Raw genomic sequence first — 24920 nt, 5'->3', positions numbered from 1 at the left:
GATCTTTTGGTGGCAGCAAAGTATTGATACAAATTTAGTACGTTTAAATCTATTATTTGGAATTAGAACTAAATGCACAGATACACTGGAGAAATGTAAGTATTGTACAACTATTTGAAAAAAGGCTGAGAGAGTAAAGTGTTTAATTGTCACATGTACCAAAAACAAAACAATAAAGTTCTTACTTGCAGCAGCATAACAGGTCTGTAAATAACACAACACAATAAACAAAAGTTCAATAAATTAAAAAACAACACAGTATCCATGCAAATCAAAAGCTCCAAGTTTCTAGTGCAACAAAGACAGTTTGTAATTTAATTGGTGCTTGTAGTGTTCAAGATCCTGATGGCTGTCGGGAAGAAGCCGTTCTTGAACCTGTTGTCATAGTTTCCCATGACAGGAATAAAATGAGAGCGTGGTCAGAGTGTTGTGGGCCTTTGATGAAGATAGCTGCTTATAGATGCAACATCTCCTCAAGATCCCTTCGATGGTGGGGAGATCAGTACCCATGACGGACCAGGCAGTGTCCACCACTTTTTTGTAACTCCTATGTTCCTGGGCTTTCGAGATGTCGAACCAGGCCGTGATGCTCTCCAACGTACACCTGCAAACGGTCAACAGACTCCTATTTATCGACAAACTGATTCTCTCAATCTTGCTTCATTGATGGGCTCTCCTTTATGATTATATCAATGTGTCCACCACAGACCGGTCGATGAAGACAAGTTCGTGGATCCTTGGATTTCCTCTTCTAAAGTCAACAGGTAGCTCCTTGGTCTTACTGACTTTGAGAGCAAGTTTGTTGTTCTGGCATCAAACAGATGATTGATCTCCCTCCTATATTCTGACTTACTATTGCCCAAAGCGAAAGGGAAAGCTAAAGGGATGCATCGAGGTTCAAATTCCAATAATAGGACTTTGATGGAATAAAAGAGGATATTTTTTGAATGGCAAACTTTGGTAACTCAAGGACAAAAGGTAGTGAACAAAAAAAAGACAAGGGGAAAAATGGCATCAAATATGATCATTGGCTAAAATTGATTGAAGGAGAATTAGACACTTTGAAGAAACAAATGAAATATTTTGTGCACAACTGCCTAGTTGGCAAAGCAATACCGCAATAGTTTTCTCTTCAATGGTAAATACCTCTACCCAACTCACAGGATATTAACCATTTATGCCAATTGACACTGATCTTGCCATGCAGGATCTTGATTCATGCAGGCTTGGGCTGCCTCATTTGCCACGAGTTGCAAATGGAAATAAATGTTTCATCAATTAGCACGCACCCCCACTTCTGACCTTGTGATGGTCATTAATGAAACAAGTGAAAATAGTTGAACCCAGGAAAATGCTGCGAAATACTCCCAAAGCTGGAATAAATTACCTCCAACCATCATTTGGTTCATTTGATAGAGTCAGAGAAATATAACACACAAACACCTTTGTACACCATGTCCACTTTGACATTCAAACACTTTACACTTATCTTTTTTTTATTCTTCCCACACTCGCATCAATTCCTTCCAGATTTTTCCATTCACTTACACACTTAACGCAAATTTTAGTGGCGAATTAACGACTAACCTGGAAATCTTCAGGGTGCGGAAGGAAACTAAAACATCCAGAAGAAACTTAAGTGGTTCCAAGAACTTGCAAACTCTGCGCAGAGAGCACCCAAGGTCAGGGATGAATACAGGTCTCTGACAGAGGGTTAGCTTTACTAGCTCGGCCACTATGCTGTTCTTGTCAAATTCTATTTCATAATGCTCTGGTAATGTATCCGGGCAGATTTTATTACATTAAATTGAATTTAGTTTATTTTTGATACTGAATGGAATGAACCTAGTCAAGTATTACAGAAGCACAGGCAGTTGCAGATATAGAATTGACAATTCATGGAGCTCAGCAAGTTAATTTTCCGGCACTACCTACAATTGAATATCACAGGTCCACTAAGTTTCAATCCGGTGATTGGTTAGTCTATTTTCCAGAGTAAGGGAGACTAAAATTAGATGGCATAAGTTTATGGTCAGTGGAGATATGTTTAAAGGGACCCAAGGGGCACATTTATCATTCATGTAGAATCAGCTCCCAGAAGAAGTGGTCAATTATACAGGTATATGGATATTAGAGGTATATAGACCAAATGGGAGTTGTTCAAGCATGTAGCTTGGTCCAATTGATGGGTTGGTCCAAAGGGTTTATTTCCGCATTTAATCGCACACTGGTTTATGTGTAGCACAATTCATCCCTCTCTACAACATGCCATATTTCAATAGTAGCATGCTTGTAATCCTACCTAGAACAATTGGCTGTTTGCCATCTCATTTACAGCTATTCGAGGTGCTGCTCTGGACATATTCTTCATTAAATCATAGTCAATAATAGTGTATGAGAGTGTACACATAAGATTACAGAACTTACTTGAATGCATTCCACAATCAATGGTCATAGGGTCTCAGATACCAAACTGCTGGCCATGCTGAATCTACAGTATTTAGCGCCATGGTATTCCAATACCCTGTTGTGGAAGGGTTAAAACAGGACATTGCCTTATTTTAACAATGGTATCTGGAACAAATGCACCCATAACTAGCAAATTGATGTGGATGCAGCAAGTAGCTTGTCACCTCATATTGGTTCTCAGTATCTGCCACAAATAGACTGTCAGTTCAATCTGGAATGGCACAGCTGAGTTTGTTAATCTAACATCCATCAGAGGAAGCAGAATGACTGGGATTGAGAAAAGCTACTGTACTTTATATATTGTAACTTTGCATTCCAGGACAATACTGGGCAGTGGGTGATTTTGGAAAAAAAAGTACAATATACCCGTCAATCTCCCCAGTCACTCAGATAATCAGCCAGATCAACTGAAATACAATTAACTACATACCAGACATGTTAAAATGCCTTTTGTAAATCAAAAACAAAGCCATTATCAGTGGAAAAGCAACAAAAGTTATTAGAACAAAGGTCTTTCAAAAGAAATGGGAATCAAAGATAGATAAGAAAAATATGTGTTTGAGGAAATCAGTGGCTGCAGGAGTATCATAACAAATGAAAATAACCTAGATACACGGAGACTTCAAATGCAATACAGGTGCACAACCTTTTATCCGAAGATCCAAATAACGAAAACCTCCGAATAGCGGACATTTTTTCGGTCCTTGAAGAAAGGTCCTTGAAAACGTTCACCGAGGGCGGCCCGCAGAGGTGACAGCGGAACCTCCCGTCGGTCCTCGAAGAAAGGGGAACTAAATCCCCATTCATAAAAGAGAAGGTGAGGGTATATTGCGCGGGAGGGTTAATAATTGACAATATGCTGCTGCCTGCCCGCTGAGGTAAAAAGTTCCCACGGTAGACTCACGATACACAGTGTATCGTGAGTCTTGCGTGGGAACTTTTTAACTCAGCGGGCAGGCAGCAGCAGATTGTCGCTCCCTTAAGTTTCACCTCACCTACACCCCTCTGCTTCCCGGCCATGTGTGTGACCCCTTCCCTCCCCTCTCATTGAACCGGCGCGGGGGCTTTGCACTGTCTTCACGTCGGCGATACCAGCAGGTCAGTGCCAGTCACCGGAGACGTCAGGACCAACGGGACACCGACCCCCAGGCCCACTGCAAGCACGGAGATCCCAGAGACCCACAGCCAGCAGCAGCCCAGCCCCGTTCCAACTCCAGAGGAAAACTGCAAACTGGCCGGAGACGTCAGGACCACCAGAAGCCGTTCCCCGAGCTGCGCCCCCTCATCGGGACACCGACCCCCAGGCCCACTGCAAGCACGGAGATCCCAGAGACCCACAGCCAACAGCAGCCCAGCCCAGCCCCGCTCCAACTACAGAGGAACCTGGGTTGCGGATGACGGGGCGCAGCTCGGGGCGTCGTAGGGGCCCATCGGGGAGCTGGTTCCTGTTGGTCCTGACGTCTCCGGCCACCTGCCATCCTCCGGGAACTGTACCGCCCTTGCAGGAGAGTGGGGTTGTTTGCAGTTGCAGAGGGAGGGGACAAGGGCGGTACAGTTCCCAGTCTCAGCTCCAGTCCAGGGGGGTGGCCGGAGACGTCAGGACCAACGGGACACCGACCCCCAGGCCCACTGCAAGTACGGAGATCCCAGAGACCCACAGCCAGCAGCAACTCCAGCCCAGCCCCGCTCCAACTCCAGAGGAACACATAGGGGCAGAAGCTGATGGTGTGCAAGGTCGTCTTGTTCTTGGGGTGGCGGATGAGGGGGCACAGCTCGGGCTGTGGGCGAACTACCACTTGTCGCCGTAGCGGCCCATCGGGGAGCGGATTCCTCTGGAGTTGGAGGGGGAGGGGGGTATTGTGCTGTTTGATCGCCCCCTGCTATCCCAGGGACAGGGAGACACAGCGTCTTTTTAGACTGGTGGGCAATCACTTCCAAAGTTCTGCCCACACAGTCAGTACACCTCTCCTACACTGCATTTCATAGACATTTATTCTGCAAGAAAAAACTACATTGAAGACTCAAACTCGCGACCGAGTAACTGCCAGGATCGAGGCGCAAACTCGCGACCTAGCTAGTCCGCCTAAGGGCATGTAGCCCCGCTACGGTGACATGAGTGCGAGAGGTGATTCAATGCTGCGGGCACATTTACAAATTCAGGAATTCATTCAACACACTGCATTTCATACAGACATTTATTCTGCAAGAAAAAGCGACATTGAAGACTCAAACTCGCGACCGAGGAACTGCCGGGATCAAGGCGCAAATTCGCGACCTTGCGGATATGAGCCGAGCACTCTACCACTGAGCCAGCCATTAAAATCTACGCTAAAAAATTTCCATTCCGAAGGCCGACAAATTCTGAATTACGAAAAGTGTCTGGTCCCAAGGCTTTCGGATAAAAGGTTGTGCACCTGTACTTTAAAATAGGGCAAACAACCCAACAGCAGTTTGTCTCTATACAATGTACATTTAATTACTTCAATTTGGAATTACTTCATTTGAGTCAAGAGAAAGGTTAACTCAAAATGCTTTGTTCAGTGAATACAATCAATTTGATTCACTACTCTGGGTTACCTCTGAAATGTTGCTGGATTACAAATATAATTCCAAATAATTTGAATAAAGTTTACTGCATAGTAAAAGATAGTATAATCTGCACATACTATACAATCAACAAAACTGCTAAACCACTGGCATTTAAAAAAAATCAATTTTGCACAAGGACAGTGAAGATATAGCATGTTAAAGAACATTGGGGAAATCTGAAGCTTTAAACTACAAGGGAAATGCAATTACGCACTTTTATGATCATTTCTTTGCATTTCATCTGCCTGCATTTCATCAATCATATATTATAGACAACCTCAGTTACAAGGGAAAACAAAAAATGTATAATTGTTTACTTTTACTGTTTGTAGCCCTGTGCAGGAAACAAAATCATCAGCTTGAATCCAAAATTAAATGCTCGTTAGAAATAATGATTCATCATCTCTTTGACCTGATATGAAAAGCTTATTAGAAATAATTTTCCACTATGCTGATAGTTATGTGCAGCAGGCAGCTTGATAGACCAGCGGTGCATGACAAGGTGAAAAATATATTCTCTGTCTAACTGTGGTACCATGACTCTTTTTCCTCCTGTAATACACAGCATAAACTATCACAAAATCCTTGTGCAGATATCAAAATGTCAGCACTTAAAACCAAGTAGATTATCTTGTAAATCAGTGGAGGGAGGGGTTCAGTTCAAATAATTTACATTCCACCATTCTAGCACCACTGGCTAATCATCTTTTAATTCTCTCACCTTTTGCACAGAAGCTTGTTGAAAGAGAGGAATAAGAGGATTAGTTCTTGGAATATCAATGTGTATCTGTGGATATAGAAAGAAGACAGCAGCAGAGGGCAAATTATTATCAGTGGTGCAGCCGGTCAGAGATTGCTAGCATTTAGCTGTGGCTTAAAGCAAAGGATTTTCAGCAGAAGAAAGCAGTGGCACTTATTCAGAAATAGTCTTAAGTCACAAATCAAGGTTAAACAGTTCTTAAGCGCTTTTTGCAGCAAAAGCAAGCATATAACTACAAATCACAGTTGTCCAACCCTGCCATACCTGCAGAGCAGGATGAATAAAGAATACCAGCTTTCCCCAAAAAATACTTTAATTTTACTATTTTCATACCAGACTTAAAAACTGAAGTAACAACAGAATGTAATCTTGAGAACCATCCACTTTTCCTGTGTCTTATTTACAAGTCTGAACTTTAAACAAGTGACCTTTTCTTTTTACAAACTAAACATTAATTTCATCATGGTATAAAAATTGCATTTAATAAATGTCATGGTAAGTTCGGCAAATATATCTGAACATACCTCTCAATTACTTGTTAAATAATGTCAATGGATTATAGCAATGTATTAAACTTAAGTTGTTGATCAAAACGCAGCAAAGCATCAAACCAATTGTCATTAAAATTCACAACATGTACATGAGAAAATTGCATATTTTCAGCCTTTCATTGTTAATAATTTGTTCTCGTTATTTTAGATGAATATCACATCACAATGTGGCTTTCCTTTTCACAATTTTAGATGGGATAATTCCAAGCAAATGACTTCAGTGTACACTGTTACTTTGCTGGGCACTAAGTTTAATCGAGTCTTTATATTTTTGTTTGACACGGTCCAGATCCAAGACTGAACAAGGACAACTGAAAATTTCTCAACACCATCATTGGTAGCACCTAGCACACCATCAATACTAATTTTCTATAAAAATTAAACTGCAAAATAGCAACATCTCATACACTGTATGTGCACACTTATTAAATGTACATGCAGTTTATATACTGGCAGTAATCCAGGTCTGGCCGAGACTGCTGAATTACAGTTCAAACAATTATGACTCAATTATTGGTTAGGCAGCACTTGTGGAAGATTGGACAGAAGAGGAATCCGAGCCAAAGTATTGCATTCAAACCAACCATTCAATTACTACAGACTGAGGACTGTACCACCCCGACAGTCAACTGAGTGTTTTTGGATGCTACTTTACCCACCCACTTTTGGTAGGTAAAGTCTCGGGGACACACCCATGGGTGCACCTGCACCAATGGTCACTGTTGAAGAAATCAGATCAGCCTTCCAGTTTACCTACAGAATGGATGGGCCCCAAAATAATTTCTAGTCGTGTTCGCAGAAACTGCATAGACCAGCTGGCAGGAGAATATGTTGACGCCTTCAACCTCTCTCTGTGCAAATCTGGGCTTTGCACATGCCATAAAAAAGACCACTATCATCCATGTATCAAAGAAAAACAAAGTGACGCAACTTAATGACTACCATCAAGTCGCTCTGACTCCCATTATCATGAACTGCTCAACTCAATTTCCTCTGAAGATAAATGAAATCTGCAATGTCTCCAATTACTTTTATCAACTTCAACAGATGCACCACAGAAAGCAATCTATTCAGATGCATCCCAGCTTGGTATGGCACCTGTTCTACTCAAGATTAAGAAATAAAGGGTTGTGAAAGCAGTCCAGATAAACATGCAAACGACCCTGCCGAACCAAACACAACCTGGCAGTCAACACAATCAAGGACCACACACCCACGTCACTCTCCCTTTTTCCCTCTCCAATCAGGAGGATAATGGTTTGAAAGCATATGCCACCACATGAAAGATTAGTTTCTTTCACACTATTATCCAATTCTTTAAAGAGCCTCTTATAAACCAAGATGAATTTTAAGATCTCCCATTTTACTTCATTTTGATCCTTACAATTTATTTTATTTACACTCTCGCTGTAGTTGTAACACTATATTTTGTATATTCTTTCTTGCACTACCTGATGCACTGGTGTATGGTGTAATTCACCTGGATAGCAGACAAACAGTTTTTCACTGCATCTCAGTACACATGACAATAATAAATCAAATGGCAAATAAAGTCCTGCTTCTTCTATTCCCAGGTAATGCGAGGGTACAATGTAACCATATCTGACTGGAATTAAATCAGTGCTTTATCAAAGGATGCAGCACAAGTGCCAGAAACACAAAATGTGCTAATTGATTTCTGTGAAAATCTCCTCTTGGAGCAGAGCCAAAATTGTATTTTCATCTTGTCCATTATCAGTTACAGAGTCGTTTAGTTTAGAGATACAGTGTGGAAACAGGCTCTTTGTCCCACCAAGTCCACGCTGACCAGCAATCACCCATACATTAGTTCTATCCTTTACACTAGGGACAATTTACAGAAGCCAATTAATCCTACAAACCAGCATGACTTTGGCATGTGATAGAAAACCAGAGCACCTGGAGAAAACCCATGCAGTCACAGGGAGAATGTACAAACTCCGTACAGACAACTCCAGTAGTCAGGATTGAATGCGGGTCTCTGGCACTGTTAGGAGGCAACTCTAGTGCTGCGCCACTGTGCTGCCCCATAGAGTAACATAGCACAGAATCAGGCAATTGGGCTCAACTCATCCATGTCGACCAAGATACCCATTAGGTTAGTCCCATCTCACAAAAACTTTTCTATTCATGAATCAGTTCAAATGTCTTTTAAATTATTATTGTATATGCCTCAATAATTTCCTTTGACAGCTCGTACCATGTATACACCATCACCTGTATGAGGACGTGGCCCCTCAGGTTCCTCAAAAATTCCCCCTCTCTCTTTACAACTATGCCCTCTAGTTCTCAATTGCCCAGCCGAGGAAAAGGACTGCCTGCTTTGAGGTTATCTATGTCATACACAAGCATAATCTAGAATTCAATCATAAGCAATTTCATAAAAATACTGAAAGTAGTCAAGACGTCAGAATGTTATTTTTTTTTTTAAATGGCTTTGTACAGGTGCAGTTTTACCATAAGATGGATCTATGGGAGTATTAACAATTGAAACAATCAGGTTATGGATGACTACAGTAATCCAGAATTAGGATTGATGAAGTGGAACTGAATGACACACCTTTGATGAAGTGGAAGTTGCTGATTCAAAGTTGCAATTCCTCACTATAGATTTCCAGTACCACTGCCAGGATTTCTAAAAGCCAATTAGCTTTGTGATGGCAGAAGCACTGTTGCAATTCTTTTGCCTGTCCTCTCACCCATGACCTGATCAATAAAGACATTATTAATAGGAGGGGGAAAAAATGAGAACTTATGAAATATCAATATGCTCATTCAAATCAAGCATTCATATGCAGCCAAGTAGAAAATGAATGGATAATTCTCAAATTACATTTCATTGTTACCAATATAAAACTGGTGCAAATATTGCAACCAAGCACTGCATTAAGACAGAATAAACAGTGCTATATATTCCCGAGATTCCTTAATTCATTGCAACAATTAAGTGTCACATTTGGTCAGATGATAAACTTTGCAGAAAACAAACTATATAACCATCCATTAGAATTTTAATTTCAAAACTGACAGAAAGGTAAAAATGAATTACTTCAATTTCAAAAGATCTTACCTCTCGTACTTTTGGTTGCAGTATTAAACTCTCAGGAGTCATACGGGGAATATCAATGGCAATCTGATGGTTTGGGGAACGAAAATTCATGTTTTAGGAAAAAGTTGTCTTAAGTAATTTGCCATTTTCTGTACCCAAACTGCAAAGCAAACCACAATCTACGACATTCATATTCTCTAGTGCCCAAGAGATGACTAAATTGTGGCAATTATGGCTCATTTCCTTTGGAATTCCTACATATTATGTAGGGGGGAGCACTATCTGTGCCAGTCCAGTTCATTCTAAATCATTGTTTTGTTTCAGCCTGCAAAACATTAGTTACCCATCTTTTCAGAATAATTTACAATGAGCAGTCATCCAAATGCAAACACATGGCATTCATAATTAAAAATAGTGCTTGAAATTCCAAGCCGCAGAATTTGTATTGAGACGAGTCCATCCACTGTGTTGGCGAGTCTCCTTGACCACTATCTGTCTGACGGTTCAAACCTTCTTACTTATTTCTTAATACCAAGTACAGCAATGCTCCACCTAATCTTGCAATTATGCAATTTTTTAATTAACTGCTTCACAAACTGAGTATATCAAGCACTAGTTCCTACAAAAAACAAACTTTTCTGAACATGGTGTAGAGACCAGATAGTGCAAGAACAGATTAAGCATCACAAAAATCTAAACCTTGTCCTCCATGAGCCATGTTGCTGAAACGCTTAACTGTATTTTTGTGAACTCAAGAATCAACAACTCTTGCAACTCTCTCACATCTGCACTCTCTTTTTTTATTCCCCATTTACAAGTTCATCGAATGTTGTGCTGGCCACTGTAACCCGTTTACCATCACTCTCAATCCACCCACATTTCCTGCATTACATACACACAATGGAATGTAGAAACAAGGAACTGTAGATGCTAGTTTACAAAAAACAAACCACTGAAGTAACACAACAGGTAAGGCAAAGACGTTAGCCGCGTCTCTCAATTTCTCAGTCTCCACTGTATCTGATGAATGGAACCCAAGATGAATCTTTCCATTCAGACATAATGTCCTAGTTCTTTCGTAAACCTGGTTTCCCCCCTTCTATTATAGATGTATCCCTCACCCTCCTCTACCCAGCTCCCCCTTCCCCAGGCAGAACAAGAATGGATGCGACATTTCCATCATCTCCAATGTAATCTCACTATGGGTCACAACTTCCCATCCGCACCCTTTTCCGCCTTCTGGAGCAATCGCTCCTTCCACAACTCCTTTGTTCACTCATCCCTTTCCACCTAAACCAATCCCTCTCCAGGCACTTCCCCTGAAACCATAGAAGACGCAACATCTGTCCATGTACTTTCTACCTCACCTCCATCCAGGGACCCTAGCAGTCCTACCGGTGCGATAGAAGTTCACGTGCACCACTTCTACCTCATCTACTGCATCTGGTGATCCCGATGTGGCCTCCTGTACATCGGCGAGACCAAATGTTGACTCGATGACCATTTCGCCAAACACTTGTGCTTGGTCCACCAAGTTAATTATTTTAACTCCTCTTCCCATATTGACCTATCAGTCTCCTCCATTGTCAGTAAGAAAACATGCAAACTGGAAGAACAGCATCTCATGCGCTAAGCTGGAGATTGAGACGAATGTTCAGAAACTGTGGCAGGGCTTGAATGCCATCACCTCCTACAAGGCGAAATCAGGAGGCAGCTCAAACGACAGCGAAGCATCACTCCTTGACGAGCTCAAAGCGTTCTACGCATGGTTCGATAGGGAGAAAACTGATGTGTCTACCCGAGCCCCTATTCGCCCTGATGGTGTACAGTCATAGTCACAGAGGCCGACGTCAGAAGATCCTTCAGGTAGGTGAACCCTCGAAAAGCGCCTGGACCTGATCGTATACCCAGTCGAGTTCTCAAGACCTGTCCAGACCAACTGGCATGAGTTTTTGCGGACATTTTCAACCTCTCACTTCTGAGGTCTGAGGTTCCCACCTGCTTTAAGAGGGCATCAATAATACCGGTGCCCAAGAAGAGTAAGGTGACGTGCCTCAATGACTATCAAACAGTGGCACTAATGTCTGTGGCGTACTCAGCCCCCTGCTTTGCTCACTCTATACCCATGACTGCGTAGCCAGACATAGTGCTAACACCATCATCAAGTTCGCCGACGACACCTCTGTTGTTGGACGAATCACAGATGGGGATGAGTCAGAGTATAGAAGTGAGATCGACCAACTGACCAAACGGTGCCAGCACAACAACCTGGCTCTGAACATCAGTAAGACCAAGGAACTGATTGTGCACTTTGATAGGGGAAGAATGAGGACCCACAACCCTGTTCACATCAATGGGACGATGGTGGAGAGGGTCAAATACTTCAAATTCCTGGGCATGCATATTTCCGAAGATCTTTCCTGGACCCAGCACATCGATGCAATTAAAAAGAAGGCACATCAGCGACTCGACTTCCTGAGATTTTGACGGAGATTCGGCATGTCAAAGAGGATTCTCCTAAACTTCTACAGATGCACGGTAGAGAGCATTCTGACTGGTTGCATCGTGGCCTGGTTCGGTAACTTGAACTTCCAGGAACGGAAACGACTACAAAATGTTGTAATCACTACCCAGTCCATCACCGGTTTAGACCTCCCCACCGTCAAAGGGATCTATCGGAGTCGCTGTCTCAAAAAGGCAGCCAAATTCATCAAAGACCCACACCATCCTGGCCACACACTCATTTCACCATTTCCATCAGGAAGAAGGTACAGGAGCCTGATAACTGTAACGTCCAGGTTCAGGAACAGCCTCTTCCCGACAGCCATCAGGCTATTAAACACAACAACAAATAAGATCTGAGCTCTGAACTGCAAAAGTCAATATTATTATTGCACTATATTTGTTATTTATTGAACTTTTCTTTTCTCTTCCCCCATTATGTACTATGTTTACATATTCACATGTGCTACAGCAAGTAAGAATTTCATTGTCCCATCTGGGACAATGAAACACTCTTGGCATTTGACTATTCCACTTCAACAGCATGAACATTGAATTCTCCAATTTTAGGTGATCAGAAACGACTCCCCCCACACACCCTCCCCACCCCACGTCCCACTTGGACTCTCCCTATATCTCCCCTCCCCACCCCTTCGACCGACATTCCTTTCTCTAGCTTCACCATTCATAACTCCTCAATTATTTTGTCTTTTTATCTCTGGCCTTTATCCAACTATCTGTCAGTCAAAACCCCCTCACCTGTATCAACCGTTTACTTGTCAGACTTTGTCCTTCCCCATCTCTTTTCCTTTTTTATTTCCCCCCCCACCCCGACACTAGTCTGAAGGGTCCCGCCCCGAAACGTCAATTATCCATGTTCTCCGGAGATGCTGCCTAACCTGCAGTGTTACTCCAGTATTGTTTTTTTTTCACTCCAATGGAATACCAAAGTTCTCTCAAATAACAAATCACCACTCATTTAAAAAAGTAATTCTATGCCGAAGCATACAAATTAACCACAGAATGTACATAAGAAATTAATGTAATAAATCATGCATCAATTTGAACAAATACCTGTCGATATGTATCTTGATGGTGTTCATCATTTCTGGAATCATAATACTGTTCAATGAAAGCAAAATACTCTGTCCGTTTCCGCTGTAGCGTACTTTCTCTTCTTTCTACATTTGCAGGTAGGTAACCCTAAAAGAAAAGCAAACCAATGGTGTACGATGGAATCTGGTGATTTCTGGATATTGTATAACCTCAGTATTTCACAGCATAAACTTAAGCACATTTGGCAATATCAAAAAACATTTTCTAATTTTCCATCATAACGTTTACAAAATACCTATCAATGAAACAGCTTGTGATTCGTCTCAAATAATTGAACGTTTAAACTCTACCAGGTAAGACAAACCCATTAATGTGAATGGAGAAGAATGACTGAAATACGAGGGGCATGTAAAATGTAACTTTGTTATTTGAGACAATGTTAATGTTTTTGAGTCTGAAGAAAGGCCTCGACCCGAAACATCACCCACTCCTTTTCTCAAGAGATGCTGTCTGACCCGCTGAATTATTCCAGCTTTTTGTGTCTATCTTTGGGTTAAACCAGCATCTGCAGTTCCTTCATGTTTTATTATTGTTTTATGTTAATAATTAAAACTTTGTCAATTATCAAAAGTGGTGAATGTTAATGAATCAAAAACATTTGAACATTAATTCTCTGATAGCAATGAGGGATGTGGCTCGGCCAGCTGTCATGGAAATAGTGAAGAATAGGGCTGACGTCATAATAATATGAAAAAGTCCTGCAATACAGAGGGTCAAGAGCAAGAGTGTTTAGTGTTTATCCCAGATAGAATATTTGAGGTTGTAGTGTTTAATAGCCTAATGGTTATACAGAAGAAGCTGTTCCTGAACTTGGACATCACAGTTTTCAGGCTCCTCTACCTTCTTCCCAATGGCAGGGGTGAAATGAGTGCGTGGTCAGGGTGGTGAGGTGTCTTGCTGATTCAACCAGGGTTTTTGACTGCACAGAGTCCCACACATAGACCCACTGCAATTAATATGCACGCAAGTGACTGACAATCTGCGAATTGCGATTCAGGAGTAGATCCAAGACTAGCAATCTCACTAATGTTCTCATCATTCCACCCTATTATTTGTCTATTAAAAATTAAACAAGCCATAAAATTATTTAAGTGCTCTTTTTTTTACATCTTCACTGTTTCTAATGATAAGGTGAAGGCAGTTATCAAGAATTAAGTCAGAACCTTGAACAGCTGGGCAAGTGGGTTGACGAATGGCCAATAGAGTTTAATTCAGATAACTGTGAGGTGTTGCATGTTGGAAAGTCAAATGTGACAGGACCGTTAGTGAACAGTCGGGCCCTGGGAGCCAATGTCGAGTAGAGGACCAATGAATGCAAGTACATAGTTCCCTGAAAGTGGCTTCGGGGCTAGTAGGATCATGAAGACAGCTTTAGGCATAGCAGTCTTCATCAATCGAGGAAGTGAGCATAGATTTTGGGACATTATGGTACAGTTGTACAAGACATGGGTGAGGTGGCACTTATAACCATATAACCATATAACAATTACAGCACGGAAACAGGCCATCCCGGCCCTTCTAGTCCGTGCCGAACACGTATTCTCCCCTAGTCCCATCTACCTGCACTCAGACCATAACCCTCCATTCCTTTCCCGTCCATATAACTATCCAATTTATTTTTAAATGATAAAATCGAACCTGCCTCCACCACCTTCACTGGAAGCTCATTCCACACATCTACCACTCTCAGAGTAAAGAAGTTCCCCCTCATGTTACCCCTAAACTTCTGTCCCTTAATTCTCAAGTCATGTCTTCTTGTTTGAATCTTCCCTACTCTGTGGGAAAAGCTTATCCACGTCAACTCTGTCTATCCCTCTCATCATTTTAAAGATCTCTATCGTCCCCCCTTAACCTTCTGCGCTCCAAAGAATAAAGACCTAACTTGTTCAACCTTTCTCTGTAACTTAGTTGCTGAAACCCAGGCAACATTCTAGTAAATCTCCTCTGTACTCTCTCTATTTTGTTGACATCCTTCCTATAATTAGGCGACCAAAATTGTACACCATACTCCAGAATTGGCCTCACCAATGCCTTGTACAATTTTAACATTACATCCCAACTTCTATACTCAATGCTCTGATTTATAAAGGCCAGCACACCAAAAGCTTTCTTTACCACCCTATCTACATGAGATTCCACCTTCAGGGAACTGTGCACAGTTATTCCCAGATCCCTCTGTCCAACTGCATTCTTCAATTCCCTACCATTTACCATGTACGTCCTATTTTGATTTGTCCTGCCAAGATGTAGCACCTCACACTTATCAGCATTAAACTCCATCTGCCATCTTTCAGCCCACTCTTCCAACTGGCATAAATCTCTCTGTAGACTTTGAAAATCTACTTCATTATCCACTTGTGGTCGTGTGTTGGGTGTTGATCACTGTGCTAGAGGGAAAATGCCTTTAAATTGGAAAGAATACAGAGAGAATTTACGAGGACGTTGCCAGAATGTGAGAGTCGGAAGTATAGAGAGAGGTTGGGCAAGTTTTGTTCCTTGGAGCATTGAAGGCCGAGAGGTGAATACAATTATGAGGGAAATAGAAAGGGTCAATGGAGAGCTATGTGGATAGGTTTCACCAGATATGGGCCACACGTGAGAAAATAGGACTAGCTTAAATTGGACATCTTAGTCAGCATGGACAGGCTGGGCAGATAGGCTATTCCCATGCTCAAGGCTATTCCCTGCTCTATTATATAAAGATTTCAAAACCTGCATCAATAAAAACAAATTATTTTTCAACGTTGAATGCATTTTTTTCATTCCACCCAAACTCATTCCCTCCAAACCTATCACTCAGATCCAAAACCTGGGCCTCATCACTTCCGTTTGCAACTGGATCAATGATTTGCTCACAGTAGACCTCAGAGCGGCTTAGTAACATCTCCTCCTGAGTATCGCATATTCTGCTCGAGTACCTTATAACCCAAAGGTATTAACACTGAATTCTCTAATCTGAGACAATTAACCTACAAAAAACCCCACCACCCACGTCTATTCATCCCTGTCCTTTGTCCAACCATCTGCCAAATGAAAGCTAGAGATAACTATCCCACACTTTTTGCCTCAATTAAACATTTTATCAACAAGTCATCTTTTAATAATTCTGATTTATCTGCTGACTGACAACACCCAAGACCAGCCTGCTTCCCTTTATCAGTTTCCTATCCACAAGGTGCTGCTTAATTGCCGCTTCAAAATTCACAACTATACCCATGTAAATTGCAATACATCATCGTATATTAGCTGAATACATAATTTAAATGATGCACGCTGGAAACTTGGAGGCAACGCGCACGGAATATTCATTTATCACACCCTGCGTGCAAGAGGTTTTAACATTACCATTTAAGGTGCCTTTTAATAGTATTTCCAGTAGTTTCTGCGCACAATTATTACCTTTTAAAACAGGATACAAACACCAAGGTTCGAATTTCTGTTCAATGGCTAAAAAGTTGCAATAACATTTGTCATAACTAATCTGATATACCTTCTTATTGAGAATACTTAATGTTTACAAAATAACAGGAAAATTCAGTAGTTGATGTGTATCTAGATAAATGAATTAAATCTTCAAAGCGTCTCCATATACAGTGCCGTCCATAATGTTTGGAACAAAGACCCATCATTTATTTCCCTCTGTACCCACAATTTGAGATTTTCAATAGAAAAAAAAAAAAAAATTCACATGTGGTTAAAGTGCACTTTGTCAGATTTTAATAAAGGCCAATTTTATACATTTTGGTTTCACCACGTAGAAATTACAGCAGTGTTTATACATAGTCCCCCAAATTTCAGGGCACCATAATGTTTGGGACATAGCAATTGTGGACTAGTGCATGTTCCTTTAACACAGTGACCTCACCACTACTAACCACTCCCCATATCACCAGTATAATTGTAACCTCCCCACCTCCAGATCGCTCCCTAGCTCCGGTGACAGACCACAGACAGCTAGGGCAGGAATGTGTATGAATAGTAATGTGTGTGATTAGTAATAAAATAGTAGTGAAGACTTAGTGCGTTTCCACTCGTCTTTACATGGTGTTATAGTAGTACCTTGCGCCTCCTGTTCGTCGGGTTTTATTTACTTTTCGCCCAGTTCCCTACCCTTCATTGTTTCTCCACCATGTCTTTACCATGGCCAACTCTTGTCGCAAGCCTGATGCGTTAGTTTTCGACTCCGACATTGCCCATCGGTGGGCTGTCTTCCGACGCGATTGCCCATCTTGATGCCACCCCCGCGACACAGTCACACCTGCTCCTCAACTTGGCTGGCCCGGAAGCCCTGGAGCGATCGGAGTCGTTTGAATACGGTGCTGGTGAGGATGCTCAGGACCCGGTATGTCTTTTGGCTAAATTCAACGGTCTGTGCGACATTCCCACCAACTGCATTCTAGAGTGGTTTAAATATTTCAATCGGCGTCAGGCACCCGGTGAGCACATTGACACCTACATTGCCGCGCTACGGCATCTAGCACGGCGTTGCCGCCTGGGCGCGCTGACCCCCGATCATATGACCCGGGATGTCTTGGTGTTTGGTCTACAGGACGAGAAACTGCGGGCTGAACTTCTAAGGAAGCCAGATCTGACTTTGAACAAGGCTCTGCACGCCTCTCGCATGGCGGCGACTGTCGCCTCCGTGCAGCCTGCAGCTCAGGACGTTAACGTTGCCGTTGTTTCTGGACGCCGGCGGGTAGATGGCCCGCAGCGCCAGCGTGGTTCCCCCGCCCCCTCGGGTGGCAGCCCGCGTCGTTGCCCCAACTGCAACTTTGCATCACATCCGTTTAATGTTTGCCCCGCGCTGGGGAAGACTTGTAATTTCTGCAAAAAGCTAAATCACTTCTCTGCCGCTTGCCGCTCCCGTGGGAAGCCTGTTCCTGCTCCCAGGAGAATGCTAAACAACCTTGCGGAGGCTGATAGCGCGCTCGGTTCACAGTACCAGTCGGACGAACTCCCTGATTCTGATACCAGTTCCTCCCATGATGATTCAAGCATTTTTTCACTGTTGAGTGCACCTGCGCTGATAACGGATCCTTCAGTGCGTGTTACTGTGAATGGGTTGACCTTCCCAGCAAAGGTCGACACGGGGGCGGTGGCCAATGTTATGTCAGTGAGCCTCTTCAAACAGATAAGGTCTGGGGAGAAGGTCACTCCCGGCAACTCCCGTCTACATGCCTACGGGGGAGGCGTGCTCGTACCAGTCGGGAAGGCAACTCTTATCTGCAAGGTTTTAAAGGCCTCTCGGCCCCTCACTTTTTATCTGCTGGACACTGAGAACATCACGCTGTTGGGCGCCCGTGCGTGCCAGGACCTCGGTTTGGTCTCCTTTCACCGCGAGATCCACCAGGTGCGGACCCTCCTGGACCTCCTGTGTGAGTACCCTGATCGTTTCGACGACGAGCTGGGCAGGCTGCCCTGCAGTTACAAGATCGTTGTCGACCCGGGTGTCGAGCCTGTGGTCCGCCCTCCACATCGCGTCTCCTTTGCTATGAAGGACAAGGTGGAGTCGACTCTGCGCCACATGGTGGCCGTGGGCATCCTCAAGGACGTGAGTGATCACACCCGGTGGGTCTCCACCATGGTTGTTGCTGCGAAGAAGGATAAGAGTGAGCTTCGCATTTGCATAAACCCCAAGGACCTGAACTTGGCCATCAAGCGCCCGCACTACCCCATGCGGACGGTGGAGGACGTCGCTGCACAGGTTGGCCCGGCCACTGTCTTCTCAGTCCTCGATGCCAAAAGCTCTTTCTGGCAGATACCGCTGGATGAACGTTCCTCATACCTGACCACCTTCAGCACACCTTTCGGCAGGTTCCGTTTCCTTTGCATGCCATTCGGGATAAATTCTGCCAGCGAAGTCTTCCAGCGCACCATGGAACAGCTGTTTTCCGGTCTGCCGTGTGCTATCATAGTCGATGACATCCTGGTATATGGGAAGGACGTCGCTGAGCACGACCTCCACCTCCGCCAAGTCCTGGACAGGGCTCGTGAGATCAACCTTAAGCTCAACCCTAAGAAGTGCCACGTCTTCACTGCTGAGGGGCTGAAGCCCGACCCGCAGAAGACGGCTGAGGTCTCTGGGATGTCTGCACCCGCCGACATGCCCAGCCTGCAGCGCTTTCTGGGCATGGTGAACTACCTGGGAAAGTTCATTCCCGACCTCAGCGAGCTGAGTGCACCCCTGAGGGAGCTGATCAAAAGGGACACTGCCTGGGCCTGGTTCCCGAAGCACCAGAATGCGTTTGACATCCTGAAGACCAGACTGGTTAGTACCCCCACTCTCAAGTTCTTCGACTTGCAGCGTCCAATTGTCCTCACCTGCCGAAGTTCGGTCTTGGTGCCGCCTGCCTGCAGCTTTACGATGGCCTGCAGCTGCCTGTCTCCTACGCTTCTCGCACCATGACCCCCGCTGAGCAGCGTTATGCTCAGATCGAGAAAGAGCTCCTCGCCGTGGTGTTTGCCTGCTCGAAGTTTAAGGATTACATCCTGGGCAACACCTTCACTGTCGAAACCGATCACCAGCCGCTGGTCACGATCCTGAATAAACCGATCCACGTCGCCTCATCCCGCTTGCAGCGAATGATGCTGCAGCTCCAGCGGTTCACGTTTCGGGTCGTGTACCGCAAGGGCAACGACATGTTCGTGGCCGACACGCTGTCCCGCGCACCGCTGACGTCCACTGCCCGACACCCGTACGAATCGTCTGACCTGATGGTGTTAAACATTAATATTGTGCCTTCACAGCAGATGCAGTCCCTGGTCCAGCACACTGCCAAAGATCCTGCCCTGCAACAACTTGCCGACGTCATCCGGCGTGGTTGGCCTGACCGTCCCTCATCCTTGCCGGACGGTGCCGTGCCCTACTTCCTGGTCCGGGATGAGCTTGTGCTGCACGACGGAGTGGTGGTGAAGGGCCACAAGGTTGTGGTGCCTGCTGCGCTGCGGGACCACTACTTTCAAACCGCCCACAGCGGCCATCCCGGGGCCGAGGCCACTCTGTCCCAGGCCCAGAGCCAGTTCTATTGGCCCGGCATGGCCCATGACATCCGGGAGAGGGTCTCCGCCTGCTCCACCTGCAATAGCCTCTCTCCCCATCAGCAACGGCAGCCGTTTCTGCAACAGCCTGCCCCCGATCTGCCATAATAATAATAACTTTATTTATAGAGCACTTTAAAACAACCGCAGTTGCAACAAAGTGCTGTACATGACTGATCATGGACAAGAAATTATTACATGACAATTAAAAAAAACCTTAAACGAAGGACTAAAAACAATAAAAATTAAAAAACAGGAGCAAAGTCTCAAGCAGTGTCGAAAGCCAAGGAATAAAAATGTGTTTTAACACTGGTTTTGAAGATGGACAGTGAGGGGGCCTGTCTGATGTGCAACGGCAAGGTGTTCCAAAGTGCCGGAGCAGCAACAGAGAAGGCTCTATCCCCTCTGAGCTTCCGCTTAGACCTCGGTACCTCCAGGAGCAGCTGATCTGAGGCACCGGGCAGGAGCGTATGGGTGGAGCAGTTCAGAGAGGTAAGGCGGGGCGAGCCCATTTAGAGATGTAAAAACAAATAAAATAATTTTAAAATGAACTCGAAAGTGCACCGGGAGCCATTGGAGGGAGGCCAGAATTGGCGTTATGTGCTCCCTCTTTCGAGTTCCAGTCAAAAGGCGAGCGGCAGCATTTTGAACCAACTGGAGACGAGCCAGTGAAGATCGTGCAACTCCAAAGTAGAGTGCGTTACAGTAATCCAGCCTAGATGTAATAAAGGCATGGATTACTGTTTCAAAATGGATAGCAGTCGCCACTGACATCTTCGAGTGGCGTGGCAAGCTGGTCCTTGTGGACTCCTACTCCAGCTGCCCTCCCTCACATCTGCTGCTGTCATTGGCAAGCTGCGCCGCTACTTCGCAATCTTTGGCTCCCCTGCAAGTTTGCAGTCGGACAAGGGTGGCCAGTTTTCCAGTGCGGAGTTCCGCAATTTCGCTGCCACCTGGAACTTTCGTCACTTCACCAGCAGCCCCGAGTACCCGCAGAGCAACGGCCTTGCTGAGCGCGCCGTCCGCAGTGCCAAGGAGCTGCTGGAGCACTGCAGACTTTCCCGGTCGGACTTTTACCTGGCCCTCCTCAACCTCCGCAACATCTCCCGTGACCCTGCCCTGGGCTCGCCTGCTCAGCGGCTCATGTCCCGCACCACGCGCCCTCCGATTCCTGTGTCCCAGCGGTCCCTGGTGCCTTCTGTCCTCCGCCCTGATGCCGTCCAGGAGCGCATTGCCCAAAAGCAAGATATACAAAAACGCTCCCACGACAAGTCCTGCCGTCCCCTTCCGCGTCTGTTCCCTGGTCAGGTCGTCCGGATGCAGTCCCCCTCCGGCCACTACCGTCTGGCGGTTGTCGTCGGCTCTGCCGGCTCACCGCGGTCTTACCTCGTCGACCACGAGGGTACCATCTACCGCCGGTCCCGCCAGCATTTGCGGATGGTCAATGAGCCCGCTCCGCCTCCTGCTGCCCCTTTCGCCCCCCCCCCCCGATTTCTTCCTCTGCCTGCCGCTCCTCGCATGCCCCGAACTCTGCCCTCTCAGCTCTATGTGCCCCGCTCCCCTGCTGCCAGCCCGCCCTCGCCTGTTCGCGTGCCCGGCCCTGTGCCAGCTTCCCCTCCCCGGTCTCCGCGCCTTCCCTCTCCTGCCCGTTCTCCGGCTCGTTTGCCCGCTCCTGCTCCTGCTGTTCCTGCGGAGGAGGGGGAGGGCGGGTTGCGTACCCGCTCCGGGCGGTTGGTCAAGCCGCCTGTACGTTACGGGGAATTTGTTTAACTGTTGCCTGACTGTGTGTGTGTTTAACTGTTTGTAGCGTATGAGTCATGGTCGCCCTGTCACTGCTGTACTGCTTTGTTTCCAAGGGGAAGGATGTAGACTAGTGCATGTTCCTTTAACACAGTGACTTCACCACTACTAACCACTCCCCATATCACGAGTATAATTGGAACCTCCCCACCTCCAGATCGCTCTCTAGCTCCGGTGACAGACCACGGACAGCTAGGGCAGGAATGTGTATGAATAGACTAGAGACGGAAATTAGCTACTGATTGGCTACAATCTCGCATATTTACATGCAAATGTTCATTAATATGCACTGTCCCTATAAACAAATTATTATTATTATTATTATTATTAATAGTAATGTGTGTGATTAGTAATAAAATAGTAGTGAAGACTTAGTGCGTTTCCACTCGTCTTTACAGCAATGTCATGTAAATGAAAATTGTCATGTTTAGTATTTTGTTGCATATCCTTTGCATGCAATGACTGCTTGAAGTCTGCGATTCATGGACATCACCAGTTGCTGGGTGTCTTCTCTGGTGATGCTCTGCCAGGCCTGTATTGCAGCCATCTTTAGATTATGCTTGTTTTGGGAGCTAGTCCCCTTCAATTTTCTCTTCAGCATATAAAAGGCATGCTCAATTGGGTTCAGGTCGGATGATTGACTTGGCCACTCAAGAATTTACCTTTTTTAGCTTTGGATAAACTCCTTTGTTGCTTTAGCAGTATGTTTTGGATCATTGTCTTGTGTAGAATGAACCGCCGGCCAATGGGTTTTGAGGCATTTGTTTGAACTTGAACAGATAGGATGTGTCTCTACACTTCAGAATTGATAATGCTACTACCATCAGCAGTTGTATCATCAATGAAGATAAGTGAGCCAGTACCTTCAGCCCAGGCCATAACACCCCCACCATTGTATTTCACAGATGAGGTGGTATGCTTTCGATCTTGGGAAGTTCCTTCTCTGCTCCATACTTTGCTCTGGCCATCACTCTGATATAAGTTAATCTTCGTTTCATCTGTCCACAAGACGTTTTTCCAGAACTGTGGTTGCTCTTTTAAGTACTTCTTGGCAAACTGTAACCTGGCCATCCTATTTTTGCAGCTAACCAGTGGTTTACATCTTGCAGTGTAGCCTCTGTATTTCTGTTCATGAAGTCTTCTGCAGACAGTGTCATTGGCAAATCCATACCTGACTCCTTAAAAGTGTTTCTGATCTATCTAAAAGTGTTTCTGATCTATCGGACAGGTGTTTGGGGATTTTTCTTTATTATAAAGAGAATTCCTCTGTGGAGGTTTACCTTAGCCTGCCAGTCCCTTTGCGATTAGTAAGCTCACCAGTGCTCTCTTTCTTCTTAATGATGTTCCAAACAGCTGATTTTGGTAAGCCTAAGGTTTGGCTGATGTCTCACAGTTTTATTCTTGTTTCTCACTCTCATTATGGCTTATTTGACATTCATTGGCACAACTTTGGTCCTCATGTTGATAAACAGAAATAAAAGTTTCCAATGGTGACGGAAAGACTGGAGGAAAGACCAGGTGCTGAGAGCTCTCTTATGCCTGCATTGAGGAGGCAATGGGGTCAAGGAACGAGCATTCACGTCGCAGCCTGAGAAGCGCAAGACAGACACCATTGTATGCAGATGCCAAGAAGTATGTTCAGCTCTGGCTGAACAACTTCTAATCTTGTGTATGTACTCGATAAGAAGAAGATTAAGGAGGCAACTAAACACACCTGAGCAATTACAAACACCTGTGAAGCCATGTGTCCCAAACATTATGGTGCCCTGAAATGGGGGGACTATGTATAATCACAGCTGTAATTTTATACATTGGTGAAACCAAAATGTATAAAAACGGCCTTTATTAAAATCTGACAATGTGCACTTTAACCACATGTGTTCTCAGTTAATTAAAAAACACAACAGTTTCAATAAAGGTGACCCTGAAATTTAATGGATTAGTGCAAAAATCTATTTGGTTCATCAATGTCCTTCAGTGAAGGAAATCTGCCATCCTTATCAAGTCTGATCAATGATTCCAGTATCATGTGGTGTACTATTGATGCCTCTTCTATTCTCAGGCAATTGGCAATGGACAATAAAATGCCAAGAGTAGTATGGCTTTTCCACGTGCGTATAAATACAGAGAAAGTTGCAGTTCATTCAATTAATACTTAGCATCCAATAAATAATACCACCCGTTAAACAATACTATCAAATTAAAATAGACAAACCCACTTAAAAAGAATATTCAGATTCAGATTCCATTTTATTGTCATTGCACTTTTCAGTACAACGAAATGGTTTAGCCTGCAGTCATAACATAGAATAAATAATAAAACACACACTCAACACAGTTTACATCCACCACAGTGAGTCCACCAGGCACCTCCTCACTGTGATGGAAGGCAAAAGTCCCAAAGTCCTTGTCTCTTCCCTCCTTGCTCTCCATCAGCGCTGAGGCGATCCAGGCATCCGATGTTGTGACCCCGCCGGGTGATGGTAAGCAAGTCCCGCGGCTGAAACCGAGCTCCGCTGTCGAAGCTGCCGCCCTCCAGTTCAGCGGACGAAGCTGTCGTTGCGGGAGTTCCGGAAAAACAGGTCACCAACCTGTGACCTGCGAGCTCCCGACGATGTCGTCCATTGGCCCGCAGCCGAGCCTCCGAAGTCGGGTCGCAACGCCACCACAGCCCCGAAGTCGGCCAGCCTTACGTTGGCTAGTCCTGGCACTGCCTCCGGAGCCTCGAGGTCGGCCCCAGTTGGAGGCCGCCAGCTCCGCGATAGGCCTCAGCGCAGACGGAGACAGGGGATACGGCAAGAAAGGTCGCATCCCCCCGAAGAGACCAAAAACATGTTTCTCCCACCCCCCCACACATACACAACTAAAATAAACCGAAATGAACTGTAACAACGGGACAAAAGAAAACAAAAAAAAAGAAAAGACAAACGGCCTTCAGGCAAGCCGCAGCTGCAAGGCAGCACCGCCACTTCCGGTCACCATATGAGGGAAAAAGAGAACAGGAGATAGCTCTGACATAATATATTGA

At 44.7% G+C, this 24920-nt stretch overlaps 1 protein-coding gene across 6 annotated transcripts in view; it reads right to left on the bottom strand.

Moving 5' to 3' along the window:
- Positions 1–24920, bottom strand: part of tbc1d22a (TBC1 domain family member 22A) — a 191005-nt gene that overhangs the window by 133595 nt on the left and 32490 nt on the right. For 4 of the 6 annotated variants that reach the window (XM_033039757.1, XM_033039760.1, XM_033039759.1 and 1 more), the window contains 3 exons: positions 13013–13141; positions 9458–9520; positions 5780–5845 (listed from right to left, as the gene is read on the bottom strand). In XM_033039757.1, coding sequence (XP_032895648.1) covers positions 5780–5845; positions 9458–9520; positions 13013–13141 — 258 coding nt within the window. The remainder of the gene's footprint in view (positions 1–5779; positions 5846–9457; positions 9521–13012; positions 13142–24920) is intronic. The other 2 variants (XM_033039758.1, XM_033039761.1) reach the window with 1 other exon arrangement.

This window comes from Amblyraja radiata, chromosome 21 (assembly GCF_010909765.2).
Source record: "Amblyraja radiata isolate CabotCenter1 chromosome 21, sAmbRad1.1.pri, whole genome shotgun sequence".
In the NCBI taxonomy this organism is placed as follows: domain Eukaryota; kingdom Metazoa; phylum Chordata; class Chondrichthyes; order Rajiformes; family Rajidae; genus Amblyraja; species Amblyraja radiata.
Note: the sequence above shows the minus strand (reverse complement) of the source record. Positions and strands in the feature narration are given on the sequence as shown.